The 20,214-nt window shown below is 26.4% G+C and overlaps 3 protein-coding genes across 3 annotated transcripts; all 3 read left to right on the top strand.

Moving 5' to 3' along the window:
- Positions 1 to 117: 117 nt before the first annotated feature.
- On the top strand, positions 118 to 925 carry Phum_PHUM136020 (uncharacterized protein; the record flags this gene model as incomplete). The annotated part of the gene is made up of 2 exons (XM_002424505.1): positions 118 to 297; positions 413 to 925. The coding sequence occupies 2 exons, from the start codon at positions 118 to 120 to the stop codon at positions 923 to 925; spliced, it is 693 nt and encodes a 230-aa protein (XP_002424550.1).
- Positions 926 to 1,420: 495 nt separating this feature from the next.
- Phum_PHUM136010 (uncharacterized protein) lies at positions 1,421 to 12,371 on the top strand (the record flags this gene model as incomplete). Its single annotated transcript, XM_002424504.1, has 25 exons — positions 1,421 to 1,631; positions 2,172 to 2,556; positions 2,694 to 3,028; positions 3,171 to 3,395; positions 3,518 to 3,696; positions 3,773 to 4,234; positions 4,313 to 4,456; positions 4,779 to 4,874; positions 4,999 to 5,427; positions 5,508 to 5,886; positions 6,024 to 6,234; positions 6,316 to 6,554; positions 6,701 to 7,011; positions 7,189 to 8,076; positions 8,359 to 8,800; positions 8,921 to 9,222; positions 9,295 to 9,633; positions 9,706 to 10,035; positions 10,103 to 10,279; positions 10,365 to 10,421; positions 10,522 to 10,812; positions 10,902 to 11,122; positions 11,242 to 11,549; positions 11,650 to 11,994; positions 12,319 to 12,371. The coding sequence occupies 25 exons, from the start codon at positions 1,421 to 1,423 to the stop codon at positions 12,369 to 12,371; spliced, it is 7,359 nt and encodes a 2,452-aa protein (XP_002424549.1).
- A 478-nt stretch (positions 12,372 to 12,849) lies between these two features.
- Phum_PHUM136000 (mitogen-activated protein kinase kinase kinase kinase, putative) lies at positions 12,850 to 19,003 on the top strand (the record flags this gene model as incomplete). The annotated part of the gene is made up of 15 exons (XM_002424503.1): positions 12,850 to 12,960; positions 13,622 to 13,835; positions 13,918 to 14,414; positions 14,501 to 14,693; positions 14,933 to 15,060; positions 15,118 to 15,197; positions 15,637 to 15,667; positions 16,065 to 16,119; positions 17,043 to 17,159; positions 17,193 to 17,324; positions 17,420 to 17,773; positions 17,870 to 18,138; positions 18,226 to 18,499; positions 18,585 to 18,804; positions 18,892 to 19,003. The coding sequence occupies 15 exons, from the start codon at positions 12,850 to 12,852 to the stop codon at positions 19,001 to 19,003; spliced, it is 2,787 nt and encodes a 928-aa protein (XP_002424548.1).
- Positions 19,004 to 20,214: the final 1,211 nt, after the last annotated feature.

Genomic DNA, 20,214 nt, shown 5'->3' with positions numbered 1-20,214 from the left:
AAAATTTGAGAATAAAAATTACATTTATATTTAATCAAGTATTTAGTTCAATTGTGCCATTTTATATATATTTCATTTACGTTACAATAAGCACACACCTTTAAATTTGCGTTAAATATGGAAGATTTAAAAGATCTTGAGAATAATTTAACCGATGAGAAAAGTAAATTTTATGAAAATGCTCAAGACTATTGGTCATCGGTTGAACCGACTGTTGACGGAATGTTAGGAGGCTTTGGTTGTTTGTCTAGTATTGATATAAAAGGCTCAGAATTATTTTTAATGAAAATATTTAGTGTAAGTTGTTTAGAAGCGTTACAAAATTTATTTATTTTTTTTGTTAAAACATCTTTGAATTTAATTTATTACACTTTTTAAATCATTTTATAAAAATCATTCTTTTTTTTTTTAGCAAAAAAATAAACCAAATAACAACAGAGCTTTAGATTGTGGAGCTGGTATTGGAAGAATTTCCAAAAACCTACTTGTCAAGCATTTTCATCATGTTGATTTAGTGGAGCAAAATCCAAAATTTATTGAAGCTGCAAAAAAATTTTTGAGCTTTGAAAAAAAAATAGAAAATTTTTATACTTGTGGTTTGCAAGATTTTACTCCTGAAGCAAATTTTTACGATGTGATATGGTGTCAGTGGGTTCTCGGTCATTTGACAGATAGTGATTTAATTAATTTTTTTAAACGTTGTAAAAGAGGACTTAGAAAAAATGGTATCATTGTTGTTAAAGAAAATGTATCATCAGAAAATTTGATAATGGATGAACAGGATTCTTCTGTAACTCGATCAAATAATGTATTTTTAAATATTTTTAAAGAAGCTAATCTTAATATTGTTAAACAAAGTAAGCAAGCAAATTTTCCAAAGCAATTAATGTGTGTAAAATTATTTGCTCTTCAGCCTATCGTTTAATAATTGGGTATCTAAATGATAATGTAATTATATATATATTTAAATTATAAATACAATTTTGAAAACTTGTTAATCATTTTTTATTTCAAATTATTGTCATATAAAACTCCCAAGTCATTTCTTTTATTAAAAAAAAAATTTTTACTGAATTGAAAATATATTTGTTTCAAATAATATACAATCTGGAAAAAATCTATAACGTCGTAAATATATATTTATTCGTATTTATTTTTGTAATGTTATACAGTATATTTATCAAAAGATAAATGATGTATTAATATGACAATAAAATATTTTTTTTTAAAATTAATTGAACAAAAAAAAATTTTAATTTTATTTAAAGAATCTACTTTTAATTTAGGATTTATTTTATAAAATTATCATATATCGTAATTTTTTCAGCCGGCTATAGTTGAGGTATGTGCGTAATGATCGTGGCATTAGGTAAAGTTTTATTAAATTATAATCCATAGACGCGTAAATTTCAAATTAAACATGGACGATGTAGAGGAAGAGGTAAATCTAAGCAATACGAACGCGACCAATATTATTGAAGCAAGTAGTTCACTAAAGAAAATTTTAAATGAAGAAGAATACGATTCGCTCCCTATTTTAATAGCAGAAAAATTAGAAAATTCGTTCCAACGATCGTTTGAAGAATTTCTTACAAATAAAGCTTTGTATGAAACATCTAAATTTCAGTATGGTTGGTATAAATATTTTTTTAAAATTTACACTTAAAAGTTATCATACACTTGACTTAAATTTTATTATGCTTGAACTTTTAAATCAACAGTAGTTTACAATGTATATTATGGTCAATTAATAAGAGCCTACTTGAAAAATTGTTTTACTTGCTTTGTCGTTTACGATGAAAAAAAACGATTTTTTAAAAATTATTAGATGAGTATTAAAAATTTGTAAAGCTTTTTTTTTTTTTACTTTTAGAAATATACTTTAAAAAATTTAATTTTTTGACATGTATATTTTCTTGTATTTTAATATTAAAGTAATTTTATAGGTTCATTTAGGCTTTGTAAATTCATGTTGTAACAACTAGTTGTTGATATTATTTTGGTTACAATTACTATTATAACATTTATATATAAAAATTTATTTTTTAAAGATAAGGGGTTAATGTATAATATTTAAGTCTGTTGCTCTTGCTGTATGCTGTAATTATATTTGTTTAAACAAGTTTTCACATGCACAATACTTAGATGTAATTGTATAATTTATTTTTCAGAAAAGGAAATTAAAATTCTTAAAGATGATTTTAGTAAAAAAAATAAAACATTAGAAGATACTATTACTAAATTAGATGCAATTAATTCCGAATATAAAGAAACATTAGAAAAACTTCAAATTGCCGAACAAAATGGCCAAAAATTATATGAGCAAAATAAGCAACTTCAATGTGAATGGCAAAGTTTCAAAATTCAAAGAGATCAAGCCATGGATGAAAAAGAATCATTATTACAAATGATTGAAAGAAGAAACTCTGAAATTTCAACATTAAAAGTGGATTTAAATGATTTGAGTAAACAACTTCAGGCAGCAGTAAAAGCAAAATTAATAGCCTTAGAAAATTCGGAGGAAGTTGAAAGTTTAAAGATATCATTAACCTACAAGTAAGCTTTAATAATAATTTATTTTAATCAATAAAAATTTTAAGTTCTTTTACTGTTTAATCTTGACTATACATATGAAGCATTAAGCTTATTTTTTTATTTTGTAAATGTAATATTAAAATTTTCTTTATTAATAGAGAAAAGAGAATTGAGCAAGAATCCTTGTTATTAAAAAATCAAATTCAATGTTTAAATGAAGAATTAAATAAACAAACAGCAGAATTAGCACGTTTAAAAAAAGAAAATTCTACAAAATTTGTTTTATTAGAATCAGAAATATCGGAGAAAACTCAACAATTAAAAATATCTGAAGTCACCATTTTAGATTTAAAAGAATCAAATGAGAAACTTTCTCAAAAAGTTGAATCGTTGCTTCAAAAATTATTAGAACAAAGAAATTCCTCTGATCAAATGTTTGATAATTTCCAACAAGAACTCCAAGCTCAAACAAAATTAACTCAACTATATCAAGGTTTGTTTTTTTTTTAAATTTGAATTAATTTTTACAAGTTTGTACAGATATATTTAGAGCAAATAATATTAAGAATAAAATTTTTGCACTCCAATATTTGAATCCATTTAAATAAAATATAAAATCATCCATTTTTTTTTAGGTTTAAGTGAAGAAAATGATTTAAAAACAGAAAAATTGACTAATGCTATTAATGAATTACAAAATTTATTAAAGAATGCCAGTGAGCAATATGGTGAACTTGAAACAAATCAAAAAATGATGATTCTTCAACATGAAGAAGAAATTTTACAAAAAAATGAATGTATTAGGCTGCTAAAGAAAGAACTCAATGATGCAAATGAATTGTTAAAAATCGCCAAAGAAGGTATTTAATTTAGTTATTAATGGTTTCTTTATTTAATTTAATTATTTTATAGTGTATTATATAAAATAATCATAAATATAATTACCAATAAAAGATTTTGTATTTTTTTTTTTTTTTTTCAGAGAATTTAGAAAATGTTATTGCAAATTTATCTCCTTCTGCTGCTGCAGCTAGTAAATTAATTAAATCTGGAATGTCTTTAACTCAAATATACACTCAATATGCTACAGTCTCTGAGCAACTTTTATTAGAAAAAGAAGAAAATCGTAAATTGTCGTTATACATCAATACAATTTTGGCTGTACGTACAAATTTTATTATTCATTTAAGATTTTAAAAAAAAAAAAAAATTTAATGAAGTATATTAATTTTTTTAGGAAATTGAAGAGAAAGCACCAAAATTGAAACAACAAAGAATCGATTATGAAAATGCTCTTGATAATCTTAATAGTTTGACAAAGCAAATGGATAATATAGTAGCAGAATCTAAAGTTTTCCAAGAGGAATGTGTAGAATTAAAAAAAAGTAACGGTTTCTTAAAGCGTGACAATGAAAGGTTAAAAAAAGAAGTCGTTGATTTAAGTCGTCAAGTGTGTTATTTAATTAAGTCAGTAGAAGAAGCCAGGGGAGGATTTGTTTCAGATATTGATGTTTCACAAGTGTCGTATGACGACTCTGAAAGTTCGGCTCAGCATGTAATTAGCAAAAAATTAGTAACATTTAGTTGTATACAAGATTTACAACAAAACAATCAAAAATTATTGGCGTTGGTGAGACAATTAAGTGAAAAACAGGAAGCCGCTGAAAAAATTTCTGCGTCAGAATTTAATGATTTAAAAGTAATTAAAGAGAATCAAAGTTTATTAAACCGAAAAAGAAAAAAAAAATTTGTTTTCAATTTATTTAATTTTTTTTAGGTAAAAGAAGAAAAATTGCAACTCAAAGTTAACGAGTTAATGGAAGACATGGAAAGACAATCAAAAATGTTAGATTTAATTAAAAATCAAAGTATGACTTATAAAAAACTGTATGAGCAAGCAATTAGAGGAGAGTTGCATCAGGTTAGATTAATTTTTAATTAATTTTTTTTTATATAAACCTTAAATATGTTTTTAAAGTTTTTTTTTTTTTTTTTTTTTAAATTACTTTTAAATTTTGACATCAATGATGATATTTGGCCGAGAAATTGATTGTTTCGCTATCTTGTAATTTAAGAATAGCTTGAGACTATATGATCAATCTCAAAAAGCGATACTTTTCTGAATTTATTCATATGCATTCATAAAAATTTAACCTGAGACAGGCTAATTGTACGACAGATAAATTTGGCTATAAATTTTATAAAGTTTTTGTTCAAAAAGTGTTTTATTAATGTCTGTTTAGGCTGATCAAACTCTTACGTCTCCAGTCAAATCCGGAGTTGTAACTTCTACACCTAAAAAAACACAATCTGAAGAAAATTCTGAGAAATTGGAAAAGGTAATTAAATCACAATACACAATTTATTGTTACAAATTTACTTTCATTTTTTTTTCTATTGCACGATAATTAATGAATTATTTTTTACTCATACTTTAAATTAATAAAAACTTTTAATTTTTAGCTCCAATTAAAAATTAAAGAAATCGAAAAAGAAAAAATAGAACTTGAAAATGAAAAAAATAATTTAAAATCCGAGATAGCAAAAATAGAAAAACGATTTGAAGAGCAAATTCACTCGCTTAAAAAAGAATCGAATGATTTAATTTACAAAAATAGCAAACTCGTAGCTCAAGCCGAATTCAATGAAGAAAAATTTAAAGTAATGGAATCGAATATAAAATCATGTAAAAAACAAATTGAAGCTCTGGAAAAAAGAAATTTGATGTTGAGCGAAATCAGTGCTAAACATGAGCAATCTACGATTCATTTGAGAGATGAAGTTATGCAGTTGCAGAGTAGTTTATCAAAAGCAGAAGTTGCATTAGAAAATTTAAAACATGAAAACTTTTTGTTAAAAACAACGGAAGCAAGACTTCAGAAAGAAAATGAAGTAATACATTGTTTATTATCTAAAACACAACCATTACTTTTTGTCTGGTGTATTGATTATTAATAAATAAATTATTCTAGTGTTTCAACAGAGAAAAACATAGTCATTCACTTTTGATGTCCAATTTGGACGCCATTAAAGCTACTTTCGAAAGATCCGAAGAAGAAGGGAAATTGAGACTTGAAGCTCAATTAAGCGACACTGTTAAAGAATGCACAGCTTTAAAAAGTGCATTAAAAGAAGAAAAGACTAGGTTTAAGGAATTGGCTGCATCATTAGAACGTCAAACTGCTATTGCCAAAGAAAGAATGCTGGAAGAAAAGAAGTTAGCTGAAAAAGCTAGAGAGCAATTAGAAATTGTTAATCAAGAATTGGAATTGAAAAACAAAAAAATAGAAGAATTATCATTGAAGATAAGAGAACTAAATAATTTACCTACAAAAAATGTTATTGAAAGCGGTGAGTTTTTATATAAGAAATTTAACCGAATTTTAAAAAATTTTTTTAAAGTGGTTTTTATATTGATGAAAACATTTAGTTGATTTTTTTTTTTTTTGTAGTAATATTAATTAGCATTTATCTGTTTTTATTTTTAGTGTCCGTTAATCTTGATGAATCAACGAAAAAAAATAAAGAACTAGAAAAAACAGTGAGAGATTTAAAACACGATGTTTCATGTTTGGAAGTTCAACTGTCAGCAGCGAAACAACATTGTTCACAATATTGCGAGATGGCAGAAAGCTTGGAAAAAGAATTAACCGCAGCTAATGAAAAGCAAGATAATTTAAAAGCACTTATGACGACAAAGTAAAAAATACAATATTCTTAGTGTACAAATTTTTTTAATAATCAGTCTTTAAAAAAAAAAAAAAAAATAATATTTTGTAGAATTGAAGAATTAACGTCGAATGAAAATGAATGGAAAAAAAAATATAAAGAATTAGAAGAAAAATATCAATTTATTTCAAACAAACAAAAGAATTCAGCTGAGGAAATGAATGCTAAATTAGAAAGTTCAAGTTCGGAATTGAAAAGTACAAATAGTGAGTTAATCAATTTGAAAAACGAGTTGACGTTTACTGAAAATGAGCTTAAAAAATCTAAGGAGACGATTCAAATGTTAAGTAGTAAGTAATTTATAAAATTTTTAACTAAAACTATAACATGCAACTTTTCTTTATAAGTACTAAAGGTTGTTTTTCGGGATTCATTTTTATTTTAACACATTTTATTCATCGGTAAAATCCTAAAGAGAAATAAATTAATTTTTTAGAATCGTTGGAAGAAGCTGAAAAAAAATATTCAAATGAAGTGGTTTTACACAGCTCTGATATTCAGGCATTGAGCTCTGTCAAAAAAGAACTTTCGGAAGCAATACTAGAAATTAAAAAACTAAAAACCGAGAGAGATGATTCCGTTGAAACATTGAAATTAATGTCATCATCATGGGAAGAAAAAGAAAATAAAGCCGTCGAAGAATTAAAGCAATTAAATCAGCGATTATTAGATTTGGATGAACAAAATCGGGTTTTGCACGAACATATTCAAGAACTTGGAAATCAAGTTGCCGTTTTACAATCTCGTGTTAGTATATTTACTAAAACTATTGAAAACTAACACTATTTTACTAATACCTTTCTAAAGACATTAATTTTACTTAATCACGATTTTAAATCATAAACATATCAATAATAATTTTTTATTCAAGAGATTTTCTAAATTTTATGTGCAAACTTAATTTTAATAAAAAAATTGTTCCAGGTTTCGAATGACGAAAACAAATCCATTAAAGAAAGTTCTTTAAGTGATTCTTCCGAATTGGGACCTAAGGCTCAAGACCAATTACTTAAAGTCATTAAATTTTTGCGTCAGGAAAAAGATGTTGCAATCGCAAAAAGTGAAATTTTACAAGCAGAAAATGTGAGGTTGAAGACTCAGTTTACAATATTGACAAAACAATTGGAAGAAGCCAAAGAAAATTTGAAAAAAGCTCAAGAAACATCGGATGCGTCTTTGAAAGCTTCTGCGAAACATGCCGAACTTTTACGAAAGATTGACACATTAAATGCCATAACTGACAGTAATCGGATACTACGTGAAGAACGCGATAAACTTCAAAAAGAAATTAAATGTTTAAAAGAAGAAGTTGAAAAGGCTGAAAGTGCTTTGGCTCCGTTGAAAGCCGACATTAAAAAACTGAACGAGAAAGTGGAGACATTAACTGCGGAAAATCAGGCTCTCTTGATGGATTTGGCAAAATGGAAACAAAGAGCGGAAAAGTCAACAAAAGGAACACCCGAAGACTGGAAAAGACTAACCAATGAAAGAGAAAACTTAGCTAAACAATGGCAGTTGGAAAAAAATATAAATGAAAAACTTGAAGATGAATTGAAAAAAGTAAAACAAGAGAAGACATCTTTAAACGAACAATTAGTTCAAATTCAAAAAACTTTATTGAATGAAACAAACGAAATAAAACGTTTAACTGAAGATTGTAATTCATTTAAGCAGCAATTTATTAAAACAAGTGAAGCACTCAACACTACCAAAATTCAATTAAATAAAGTCATTGAAGAATCTGCAAATTTATCAAAAGAAGTTGAAACGAAAGAAAATGAAATAAAAGAATATAAAACTAAAGAGGAAAAGGTATTTTTCTTTTAATTTTATTTTACAATTAAAATGGAAAGTTGATTCGCATTAATTTTTAAGACATAATTAAGTGCTACTTTGCTTTCCTATATTAAAAATGCTTTCTGATGACTGAAATATGTTTAGGGTTTTTTTTCAGACAGATACGAAGCTTACAAATTTTTCATTTAATTTTTGATGGTTTTTATAGAGTAGTAGCACAGCAGGTCTACCATTACTATTATAAATTTAAAAAAAAAAATTAATGAAAATTTAAATTACGAATTTTTTCCTTTTTAGCTTCGAAGACTTTGTAATAAGTATAAAAAACAATATGAGATCCTTTTAAAAACTGTTGAAGAAGAAAAAAAAGATAGAGAAGATGAAGTAAAAAAAGTAAAAGAGGAAAGTAATTTGAAATTAATGGAAGAAGAAAAAGAAAAGATAAGAGAAGAGGGGAGAGCAGAAGTCAAAAGTGAGCTTTTAACAAGGCTTACAGAACAAGAAGCAAAATTATCTGAAAAAATTAAAGAATTGGAGGCAAGCGTTTTTTCCGCTCAGGAAGAATCTGATCATTTAAAAAAAGATAACGAAAATTTAAAAACTAGTATTAATGAAAAAGAAGAACGTGTAAAAACAATAATGAAAAATGCAAGGACGAAAATAGCTCAATTATCCGAGCAAAAAAAGAATTTAGAATTAGAATTAAAAGAAATTAAAGAAGAAAATGAAATGTCAAAAGGTTCGTTATCGCTTTGAAACCTTTTAAACTCGTCTCTGTTAATTTAAGTTATTAAAAAATAATCCATTTGTTACTTACTTTAATAATTAACTTTATAATTGTCATTTTTTTTTTATATAGATGAAAATAATTCAAAAATAAACACTCTTAAAACTCATTACGAATCAAAAATATCTGAAATTGATAAAGAAAAAGCTGGACTAGTTGCTGAAAGAGAACAAGAAAGGGAGCGTATGAATAATCAAATAAAGGTATTAAATCAAAAAATAAATCAGTTGCAGCGTTTATTTGAAAAACAACATGGTGCTAAACCTTCTACCAGTACAAGGCCACCGGATAAAAGTTCTATGGAACCTCCAACTGCTAATATTAAACCCATGGCTGGTTCTTCATCTTCACCGAGAAAAGAAAAACAAACAACGGTAAGAAAAAAAAATAAAAATAAAAATAACCGTAGTTAGAAAGAAAAAGGTAAATGATTTTATTTTAATTAGGGTCCCGTTGGTCCGTGTTGGAGATCTGGTAATGAAACTCCTTTTGCAAGCATTCGCCCAACTATTTCAATGCAAGCTCGAACACTTGCCGTTTTGCCTACCTCGCAAACTAGTAACAATCAAACATCATCTTGTCAAAGCACTCCTGTAATGGTTTTACCCCAGCAACAAATAGTACATACGACTGGAAGTAGTGGAGAGGCAATGAGTTCTAGTCCTACATCTAGTCACACCGACTATATGCCAGCAACTAGTTCGGCCACTCCTACTCGACAAATCGTTGTAGCTCCTCCTTTAAGTGTTGGTACTCACACTGGTACTGATGCTCAATCGACTCAAGTAAGAACGTTTTTTAATTATTGTTTTAGAAAAAAAATAAACTTATAGTTAATTAATTAAATTTCAATTTAGGAAATGGAAGCGGAAGCTAATGACAATGAAATTCAACAGCAAACATCGTCTCAACAACCTCAATCGTTAGTTCAACAGCAACAACAACAAACTCAAACTGTGGCTTTGGTAATGCCTAGAGAAAGAGTTGAGCAACAAACCACTACAACGGTTACAACTCAAAGTAATCAACAACAAAGCATTGATCAGAGCTGCGGAATTGCTTACAGTCAAGCCAACAGCAGCAATACTGTTACTACAACTCAAGCAGGTCTTAAAAGAACAAGAGATGTTGAAGGTGACAGTTCAACAAATTTAGAAGGGGAAGACATTTCGAAAGTGGGACCTCAAGTACGTATTTGTATTGGAATTGCTTAAAAATACTTTGAATTTATTTTAAAAAATTATTTAACATCAGGGAAAACGGGCTAGAGTTACAATAACCGGCAATCAAGCAGAAGTGTTTCACCATCAAATTACTCATTCCGAAGGTATTGAAGTCGAATATCAGGTTCCAACTTCTTCGCAAAAAGATCAGGAAGATGATAATTTAATAATGATTGATTCTGACGAAGAAGGAAATGCAGACGAAGGGGTATTTAAAAAAAAAAATTTTTTTTTCTTTTTAAATCCAAAAACTAACAAAAAAAATAATCTTATAATGGTAATTTGCAATTTAGGACGTCGAAGGTGGTGAGGATGAACATGAATTTGAAGAGGATAACAGCGGGTATGAGGTCGGGAGTTATAGCCAAAGTGGCCAGGTATTATTTCATAACAAATTTTAAAACTTTAAAATAGTTTTGAAAATTATATTACGTACCTGTTTATTTATAGGAAATTGGATTAACCACATACGATGAGGGACCTGATATCGATGAAGAAAATGTAACGGATCAAGATAATAATGAGGTAGAAGTTGTTGATGATAGTAACGAAGTTCCAAATCAATCAGGAAGTAGTCGTAACGAAGCAACACGCGATCCAACTCAATCATCGTCGTCTGGTACTGTGACAGTACCTGTGGCATCTTCGGTTGAAAATGAAAATCAGCATCAATCATTACAACAATCTTCAGAGGCCACAAGCAGTGGACCCGTAAATAACGAAAATGAAAACAACATTGTGGTTAGCATTATTTTTATTTTTTAAACGATTCATTTATTAATTTTATTATTCAATTGTGTAATTAACTTCTTTTATTTATTAATTTTAAGATTGTCAGTCACGCTGCATCTTCATTATCGTCACAAGCGTTTCGAAATCGAAGTGTACCTTTGTTAAATAGGCAGCCGCAATCACAATTAATTCTTCCTCAAAGCTATGAAGAATCCGGAGATGACAGTATTGTTCCAAGTACTCCTACATTATTCATACCTAGAAGAGCTGACGGTTTTGGAGAAGCGGTTTCATCTCCACAAATACCTCATCAGGGAAGGTAATTTACATTTTTTATTTATTCATAAGGTCTACAAATCATAAAAAAAAAAGACTCATGGTTTTTTTTATTTCCCTTGTAATGTGATTTTACCCTTTTAAATTATACTTCATTTGAAGATTTACGTTTTCTGATCCATCGGCTCCTATTACTAGAAGCGGAATATTACCAGCAACGGGAGAAGGTTCCGAAGAAAGTATTCATCTTGAAGATCCAGGAACTGGTCGAAGTGTTCCGACTACGCCTTTACAAGTTTCTCCTCAGGAATTACCGACTGGTGAAACAGTTAATGAAGTAGGTCAAAGTTCAAGTAGCGCTGTTCACGTAGAGGAAGAAGAAAACGATGTTGCTTTAAATATTCCTGATATTGTTGTCACTATAACAGAGGACGATGATCATTGTGAAACTCCTCCTCCTGAATTGTCAGGTATGTACTGTGTACTGATTATATCAGATATATATATGAACATGGGGTCTTTAAATAAATTAAAAATTTTAATAAATTTTAAACATAATTTTTTCTTTAGAATCAGCCGGTGAGGACGAAGAAGAAGAACCTCCTGAAAAAGACGATACTTCTGGAGAAGAACCAGAAATTATAAATTTAGAAGAAGAAAATGACGGAGTTACTTCAGAAGGTGAAAAACCTCAATTTGCTCTCGGAGAAATCGAAGAAGGACGCGAAGCAGAAGCAAGTGAACCTTTCGATTCAGTCAATATGAAAAAGCAAATCCCAAGGCTGACCGGGAGCACAAGAAGGTCAATGAAAGCGGTTCCTCCTAGGCGGAGCACTCCTCGTCGTTTAACGCCAATTGTATGGAATGAACCAGGTTCCAGTTCGGGACCAAGTAACGTTATTGGCTCGGCTATTCGTAAGCATATATAAATTATTATTATTATTACATTATAACAGTCGATAATTAGATAATTTAAATTTTATTTAAAAATAGTTTTAAAAATTTAAAGTTAATTAAAAATAAAATTTTTTTTTAAATTTATTCTTTTTTTTTTTTTTTTTTTAAAGCGTCCATGTTCAGAGGAAACATTTCGGGGGAAAGAATTATGCCCCCCGAGCAACCCAGAGCTATTTTCAGAGGAAGAATGCAAAGAGCCCGAAAATGGAGATAATTTTTTATTTTTAAAAACTAATTATTATTATTATTTTTTTTTTTTCAATTTAAAATAATTTGACTCAGTTATTAAAATGTTTGGACTTGCAATTTGCATGATGCAATTAATACCATCATAATAATACATATTTTTAACTGTGAAACGTTTTATGAAAAAAAAAAAAAAAAAAAAAAACATGTGAAATGTTTGTTTGCTACACAATTTATTATTAGAAATTACAAACTTAAGTTACTTAAAAGTTTTAAAATTATTATTTTACATGCTTATAAGTTAATCGGCGTATTTATAGTTGTACTTTTTTTTTTTTTTTAAATAAATTTTTTTTTTTACAAAAATTTAAAATTTGTATTATTTTATTTCAAACTACCTTATTATGGGATTTTAACTGGTTATGTAAACCTGAGTTTAAACGGCGGTAAAGTTCGTGATCTTGGAAAAAATTCAAATTCCTTCTCACTCAATGCACTTCCGTATAATTATTTACATAGAGTAAATAAATAGGTGTTGTGTATTAGTTTGACAAATGTTATCTATAATATTTATATTTTTTGACTATTTTTAAGTCATTTAAAATTTTAAAATTTTAAAGGAGTACAATGGCTCAAGCTGCCGGAATTTTGTCTTCAGATATCAGCAGGAAAAATCCTCAGGATGAGTACGAATTAATACAAAGAATTGGAAGTGGAACGTATGGAGATGTTTACAAAGTAATATCTTTGAATTAAATGATTTTAGTAATAAAAAAAATTTTGATTTATTAATAATTTTGATACTTTTCCCGTAATGACTACTAAAATATTATTTTTTATTGGTCCCTAATCAACAGAAAGTACTACATAAAGAATTTTTATTTAAAATTTTTCTATTTATTCGTTATCTTGGATAATTAATATCTGGATTTTTTTAAAACTTTTTTTTTCATTATGATTTTTTTTTTACAAAAAAAAGTTATAAAAGCTATCTATTTGTTTATTTAAAGTTATGGCATTACATTAATAATTATAAACTTAAAAATTTTTTGCCCTCTTATTTATTTAATTTCTTTTATTTTAAAATTAAATTTGATTAATTATCAAAATTCATATATATATATACTAAGGAATAGTTAGTTTATTTAAGAATTACAAAAGGAAATGATTTCAAAAGCTTCTTGAATTTAACAAATGTATACATTTACATTATCAATAAAATTTTTCTTATAAACCACACCATTAAATAACTTTCAAGGAAATTTTTTAATGCTATCAAATTACTATTAGATATTAAATTTTATATCTAGTTTTCTTTTCTTTCTTTTTTTTTTTTTTTGCCCATAATTAACTTTATAGCATTCAAAATTTTCTTATACAACACCTATTTGTATTGTAGGCTAGGAGATTAGAAAAAAATGATTTGGCAGCAATAAAGGTTATCAAATTAGAACCTGGGGATGATTTTCAAATAATACAACAAGAAATTTTAATGATGAAAGATTGTAGGCATCCAAATATTGTTGCATACTATGGAAGTTACCTAAGGAGAGATAAATTATGGATATGTATGGAATATTGTGGAGGGGGTTCACTTCAAGATATTTATCATAGTAAATAACTTTTTTTTACACAAAAAAAGTTATTATTTTATAAAATTTTTATTTGTATGTGATGAATATCTTTTTTTTTTAGTCACTGGACCACTAACAGAACTTCAAATAGCCTATGTGTGTAGAGAAACATTAGAAGGTTTATCTTACTTACACAGAATGGGGAAAATGCATAGAGACATTAAAGGTGCCAATATTTTATTAACAGAAATAGGGGATGTTAAATTGGCTGATTTTGGTGTGTCTGCCCAAATCACTGCCACAATAAATAAAAGAAAATCTTTTATCGGAACTCCCTATTGGATGGCTCCTGAAGTTGCTGCCGTTGAGAGAAAAGGAGGATACAATCAACTGTGTGATATTTGGGCTATCGGTGTAACAGCAATCGAGTTAGCAGAATTGCAACCTCCCATGTTTGATTTACATCCCATGAGAGCTTTATTTTTAATGTCTAAAAGTGGTTTTAAACCTCCCACATTAAAAGAAAGAGACAAATGGAGCCCAATTTTTCACAATTTTATAAAAGTGTCTTTGACAAAAAATCCTAAAAAAAGACCGACTGCAGATAAATTACTTGAGGTATTATTCGATACAAATAAATTCTTTCAAAACAATTATAAAATAAATTTAACCATCATTTTTTTTTTTTTTTTTTAATTTTACAGCATCCATTTTTTAAAGGGGAGATGAGTAAAAGACTGGCTCTTGAACTTCTACAGAAGGTCAACAATCCTTCTCATATGTTCACTGATTTAGATGCGGATGAAGAAGGATCTGTGCCTAATGTACCTCAAAGAATAGCTTCAAGGCACACTTCAAGGTCAAAAATTAGGCATAATAAATCTACAGAGAACATATGTGAGTTAATACATGTACATTTTACTTTGCCTTAAAGATTTTTAAAGATATCTTAATAAATTTAAATATTTGACATTTTAGTTTACAAATACTAATATCTTCGAAAACAAAATTTTTGACTAAATTTCATTTAAATATGTGAATGGGTGATTTCTATTTATTACATATATTATTTATATTGATTATATTGAATTTATGTAATTGTATTCATTACTTAAAAAAAATTTTTTTTTTTCCAGTGGCTAGTTCTAAAAACGACAGTCTAAAATCTGGAGAGTCATGTAGTACACCCCAAAATAATTCAGAAGTTGAAAGAGCATGGCATATTTTAGAATATATAAATAATGGAGAAGTAATTAATTACTCAGTTTTGTTTTTTTTTCCAAAATTGAAAATGTATTTGATTGATTTTTTTTTTTTTTAGCACTCTGAGTACTGTGATTATAATAGTGAATGGTATAAAGGAAATGGCGGACAAGGAAAAATAATCAATTCAAATGAAAAGTAAGTTTTTTTCTCTCTCTCTCTAGAAAAAAAAGTTGTAAATGTACAAACATTTTTCTTTGAATTGGGTTAAAAAAAGTTTTTAAATGAAAACTTAGAAATAAATGGAAACTTTAACAAAATAAACATTATTAATTTTATCAAAGTAGTTAATAAAAAGTAAAATTCATAATAATTTTTAACTGTATCAAAATAACTGGGTTATATAATTTGAAAAAATTCTTATTTTTCAAAAAACATAAAAATTTGTAAAAAAAAAAAAAAAGATTAATTTTTTTTTTTGTAGAGGCTCCTAATTAAAATTACTTTTTTTTTTTTTTTTCATATTTATATAATTAAAAAATAATTTTAAAAATTTTTTATCTCACAGTTATTTTAAAAAAAAAAAAGAGGAAAAACTTTTTTTTACTGTAAAAGTTTTATTTTATTTTTAAAACAGGAGTCTTTTGCAGTATATTGATGAAGAACTTGTCGCCAGGTACGAATATATATAATGCAAAGATTATTATATCAAATTTTATTAATATATTTTTTACAGTTGTATGAATAAAATGGCACTTGGTTTGGGTCTTTCAATATATGAACTTTGCTGTCTCTGTTTCTTATTTAACCACCAAAAAAAAATTTGTGTACATTTTATTGAATTTTCTTGTTTTTATTTCTGGTGAACTGAACTTCACAAGCCAATTAAGTATCTTTGGTTTAGTTTCTATCTAATTTTGGGTTTTTCCATTTTTAAAAAGTTACATATTTATTTTTTTTTAATTATGATTTTTTTTTTAAATCGGGACTCACAAGTATTTTTGCTTAGCATTAAAAATTAAACATTTTTCATATTTTTGTTTTATTTTTTCTTTATTTTTAAAGGGGGACTTGTGTTCGGCTTTTACCCCCAAAAGAAGATGTTTTATCCCAGCTGTAAGTAATTATATTATTTGTTTCATTTTCTTTTATTATTATTATTATTATTATTTTACATATTTTAAAGGAAAATAAAATATTATACCCGATAAAATAATTTAAAAAAAAAAAATTTTCAAAATAGATTTGAAAAAATTATTATTGCACAATCAAGTATCCACCATTTTTGTTTTAATTTTCCATAAAAGGCATTTGCATTAAAAAAATTTTTTTATTTTACAACGAAATTTAAAGAGTGATAAGAGTAAAAAATATTAGGGCCCCTTATTTTTTGTTTAATTTCAAATATTAATTAATTTAAGAAAAAAAAAAGCCGAAAAATGTATAATGTTCAATTGGTTTTTTTTATCATTACTAATAATATTATTATTATTATTATTATTATTATTATTTTTTATTATACAGTTTTATGGGTTTCTCGAGTATTCATAATTTTTTTATTTTTTCATTCATTTGGTATCATTACATTTTTTTTTGTGAAGGCAATTAACCAATTATACTAAAAATAAATAAATAAATAAAAGGAAGCTTTGCGTTGTTAATGAATGAATTGTTTGTCATTAATTAATAAAAGAAATTATCTAATATTAATATTAATAATAATGTTAATAGTTATGATTAGGGATTTTATTATTAATTTTATATTTAATAGTATTAACTATGTAAATTATTAATACAAAAATAATCAATAATGATCATTTTACTGAAAAATTTGGGGGGGGGGAATTTTAATTAGGGGAAAAAAAATTTTTTTACAATTAAAGGGTAAATAATGTCAAATAAAAAAAAAAAATTGATTATTTGGAGAAAAAAAATATGTTTGCATTGTGAACATAGGTACCCAATTGAATTTAAACAAAAAAAAAAAATTATTATTTGCAATTTAAATTCAATTATTAATTTTTTTTTTTTTTTTTTTTAGAGCCACTCTTCCAATAAGTGAATCAAATGCTAATTCTTCTAGTCTTCAATGTGACATTCATAGAAATTGCAATAGCGAAGGTAATATTAATGTTAAACAAATCCTGTGTGTTTGTTCCTGTAATTATTTTTTTTTTTCTAAAAATATTTTAGGGAGTAATGGAAACTCTCAGAGAAGACATTCTTCCGTTGATGAAATCATGCGTTTCACTCCAACGTTAACCAACAGAAATCAACATCAAAGATCTTTATCCGAAAGTGAAATAGAAGAAACTAAAATCAAAGGTTTTTAATTAAATTTAAAATTCTAGAAATATCTGATAAAGAATTTAGTATATATAAAAATTTATATTGTTGAAATTAATAATTATTAGATGAAGGAGAATCTGGACCGGAACCGGATTTATTATCTGATACTCCACCCGTACCTCCTAGAAGAAGAGAAAAAAAATGGCACACACCTCCCAGACCCGTGAGCAACGGTTTACCTCCGACTCCGAAAGTTCACATGGGAGCTTGTTTTTCCAAAGTATTTAACGGTTGTCCTTTAAGAATTCACTGTACAGCAAGTTGGATTCATCCGGATACAAGAGACCAACATATCCTTTTAGGGGCCGAAGAAGGAATATATAACTTAAATTTAAACGAATTACACGAAACAGCCATAGATCAATTATATCCGAGAAGAACAATTTGGATGTATGTCATTAAAGACGTTCTCATGACTTTATCCGGTAAACAAAAAAAAAAAAAAAAAAAGAATTTTTTTTACTCCTTGTCAATTAATCATAAAATATGAAAATCATAAAGAATCATCAATTTTGTTCCAGGTAAAACTCCTCAACTTTATAGGCACGATTTATTACAGCTTCAAAGTAAACAAACTCATAGATTTTCACTTCACATGAATAAAATACCGGAAAAACTCGTTCCTAGAAAGTTTGCACTTACAACAAAAGTTCCAGAAACAAAAGGTTGCCTCAAATGTTGCGTCGGGAGGAATCCATATAATGGATATAAATATTTATGTGGGGCCCTGTCGGGAGGCATATTTCTTATGCAGTGGTACGATCCTTTAAATAAATTCATGCTTCTCAAGGTAATAATCATCATTTAGTTTTTTTTTCACCAGTTACAAATACATTTATTTAAAAAAAAATTTCTTACAATTATATTATATTTACAGCATTTTGATTGTCACCTACCATCACCGTTAAATGTTTTTGAAATGATAATAACTCCTGATTTAGAATATCCCATGGTATGCGTAAATGTTAAGCAAACTTACGAAGGCCGTTTAAAATTAGATTTAATTAATATGAATCACAAGTCAAAATGGTTTCACAGTGATGAATTAGAAGAAATGGATGGTACAGCTACTGTTATACCAAGGAGAGATTATCTTAAAATAATAAAAGTTCATCAACTTGACAAAAATGCCGTTTTAGTTTGTTTTGACAGTACGAATTCAATATAAAAATTAAAATTTAATTTATTACAGCAGTTATTATTAAATATAAAATAATTTTTTTTATTTTATTTTAGATATAGCTAAAGTAGTTACAATATTAGAAAAACAAAAAATTGTTGGAAAATTGGTAGAAGAATTAGTTTTTGATTTTTCAATTGAATCAGTTGTTTGTTTGCCGGATAGTCTTTTGGCGTTTCACAAATATGGCGTCCAAGGGAGAAGTTTAAAAAATGGTGAAATAACACAACAAATAGAAGATAAAAGCAGAACCTACAGGCTCGTCGGAGCAGACAAGTGAGTCATTTGAATTTAAAAGGAAAGTTTTAGAAAATGGCAGCAATCGAATAATTATCTAATTTTTCTATTTTTTTTTTTTTTTAGAGTTGTTGTTTTAGAAAGTCATTTGGCACAAGACTTGTCACGAGTTGGAACTCTGACAGAAGATGGCGGAGCTGATTTATATATTTTAGCTGGACACGAAGCTAGCTATTAAAATGTTAATTATCACACGTTCCAGACCGCAGGCGAGCCTTTTTTTTTTTACGTTTTCATATCATGGCAGTAAAAAAAAAATGAATATATAAATAAATTATCATATATAAAAACTTTTACATATCTTGTTATTAAAATATATGCGAATTTTTCTTTTATTTTTCCAGGACTGTGCATGTATAAAAAAGAAAATTGATGAAAAATAAACGAAGATGATGAATGTGTATGTACTTTACGCTCAAAGAAATTTGTTTTTTTTTTTTTTTGTTTTTCTTTTTTTTCGGTTTGTTTAACAAAGTTGTTTTAAAATAATTTTTTTTTTTTTTTTATTAATATATATATATATATTTTTGTAATTGTTTACGAAAATATTGCCGAGAAAATATAATTTATGAATGATGTTATTAAAAAAAAAAGAAAATACTGATGCTACTGTAACGTAATTTAAGAAATAAATAAATAAATGAATTATTTTAAAAAATTTTACGTAATAAATTTATCTAAGTCAAATATATATATATATATAATAATTTTTGTTGGAATGATAATAACATGTTTCGCTGATGTATTTATTATGTTCACAGCGTGCTTTTTAAAATCTTTTTTTTTTTTTTTTTACGTAATTCACCAATCAATAAATTTATAATAAAGTTAAAATATTTTAGATTGTACAATTAATTAATTAATTTTAATAAGTTTCTCATACTTTTTTTTTTGTTTTTATCAAATTTTAATAATTAATGATGGTAATTAATATTTCTTGATTATATAATCTATAAATAATATCAAAAATAAAATAATTAATTTTTTTTTATTAATAATTGACACGAAAATTAAAAAAAAAATTATTTTTTATCTGCTGGCAGAAAATTTAATTTATATCATTTCCGGATGGTTAAATTAAAATAATTTTTTTTTTTTTTAATTTTACTTGATTTACATTTTAAAAAAAACCTTAAATTTTACGGATAATTAATAATAATCTATTTTATCATAACTCATTGATTAATATAATAATAATAAAAATGATAATAATACTGTCAATTCATAAATAAATATATAAATCTCTTTTAGGAAAAACAAAAAAAAAACATTTGTTAAATGATTTTCTTTTTCAATCAATCTCACACACGTTATATACTTATATTATTATTATTATTATTTTATAGCATAAATTATTTTATTAATTATAAAAAGTGCTTGTAAAAATTT

Source organism: Pediculus humanus, genomic scaffold (assembly GCF_000006295.1).
Source record: "Pediculus humanus corporis 1103172107481 genomic scaffold, whole genome shotgun sequence".
Classification (NCBI taxonomy): Eukaryota; Metazoa; Arthropoda; class Insecta; order Psocodea; family Pediculidae; genus Pediculus; species Pediculus humanus.
Note: the sequence above shows the minus strand (reverse complement) of the source record. Positions and strands in the feature narration are given on the sequence as shown.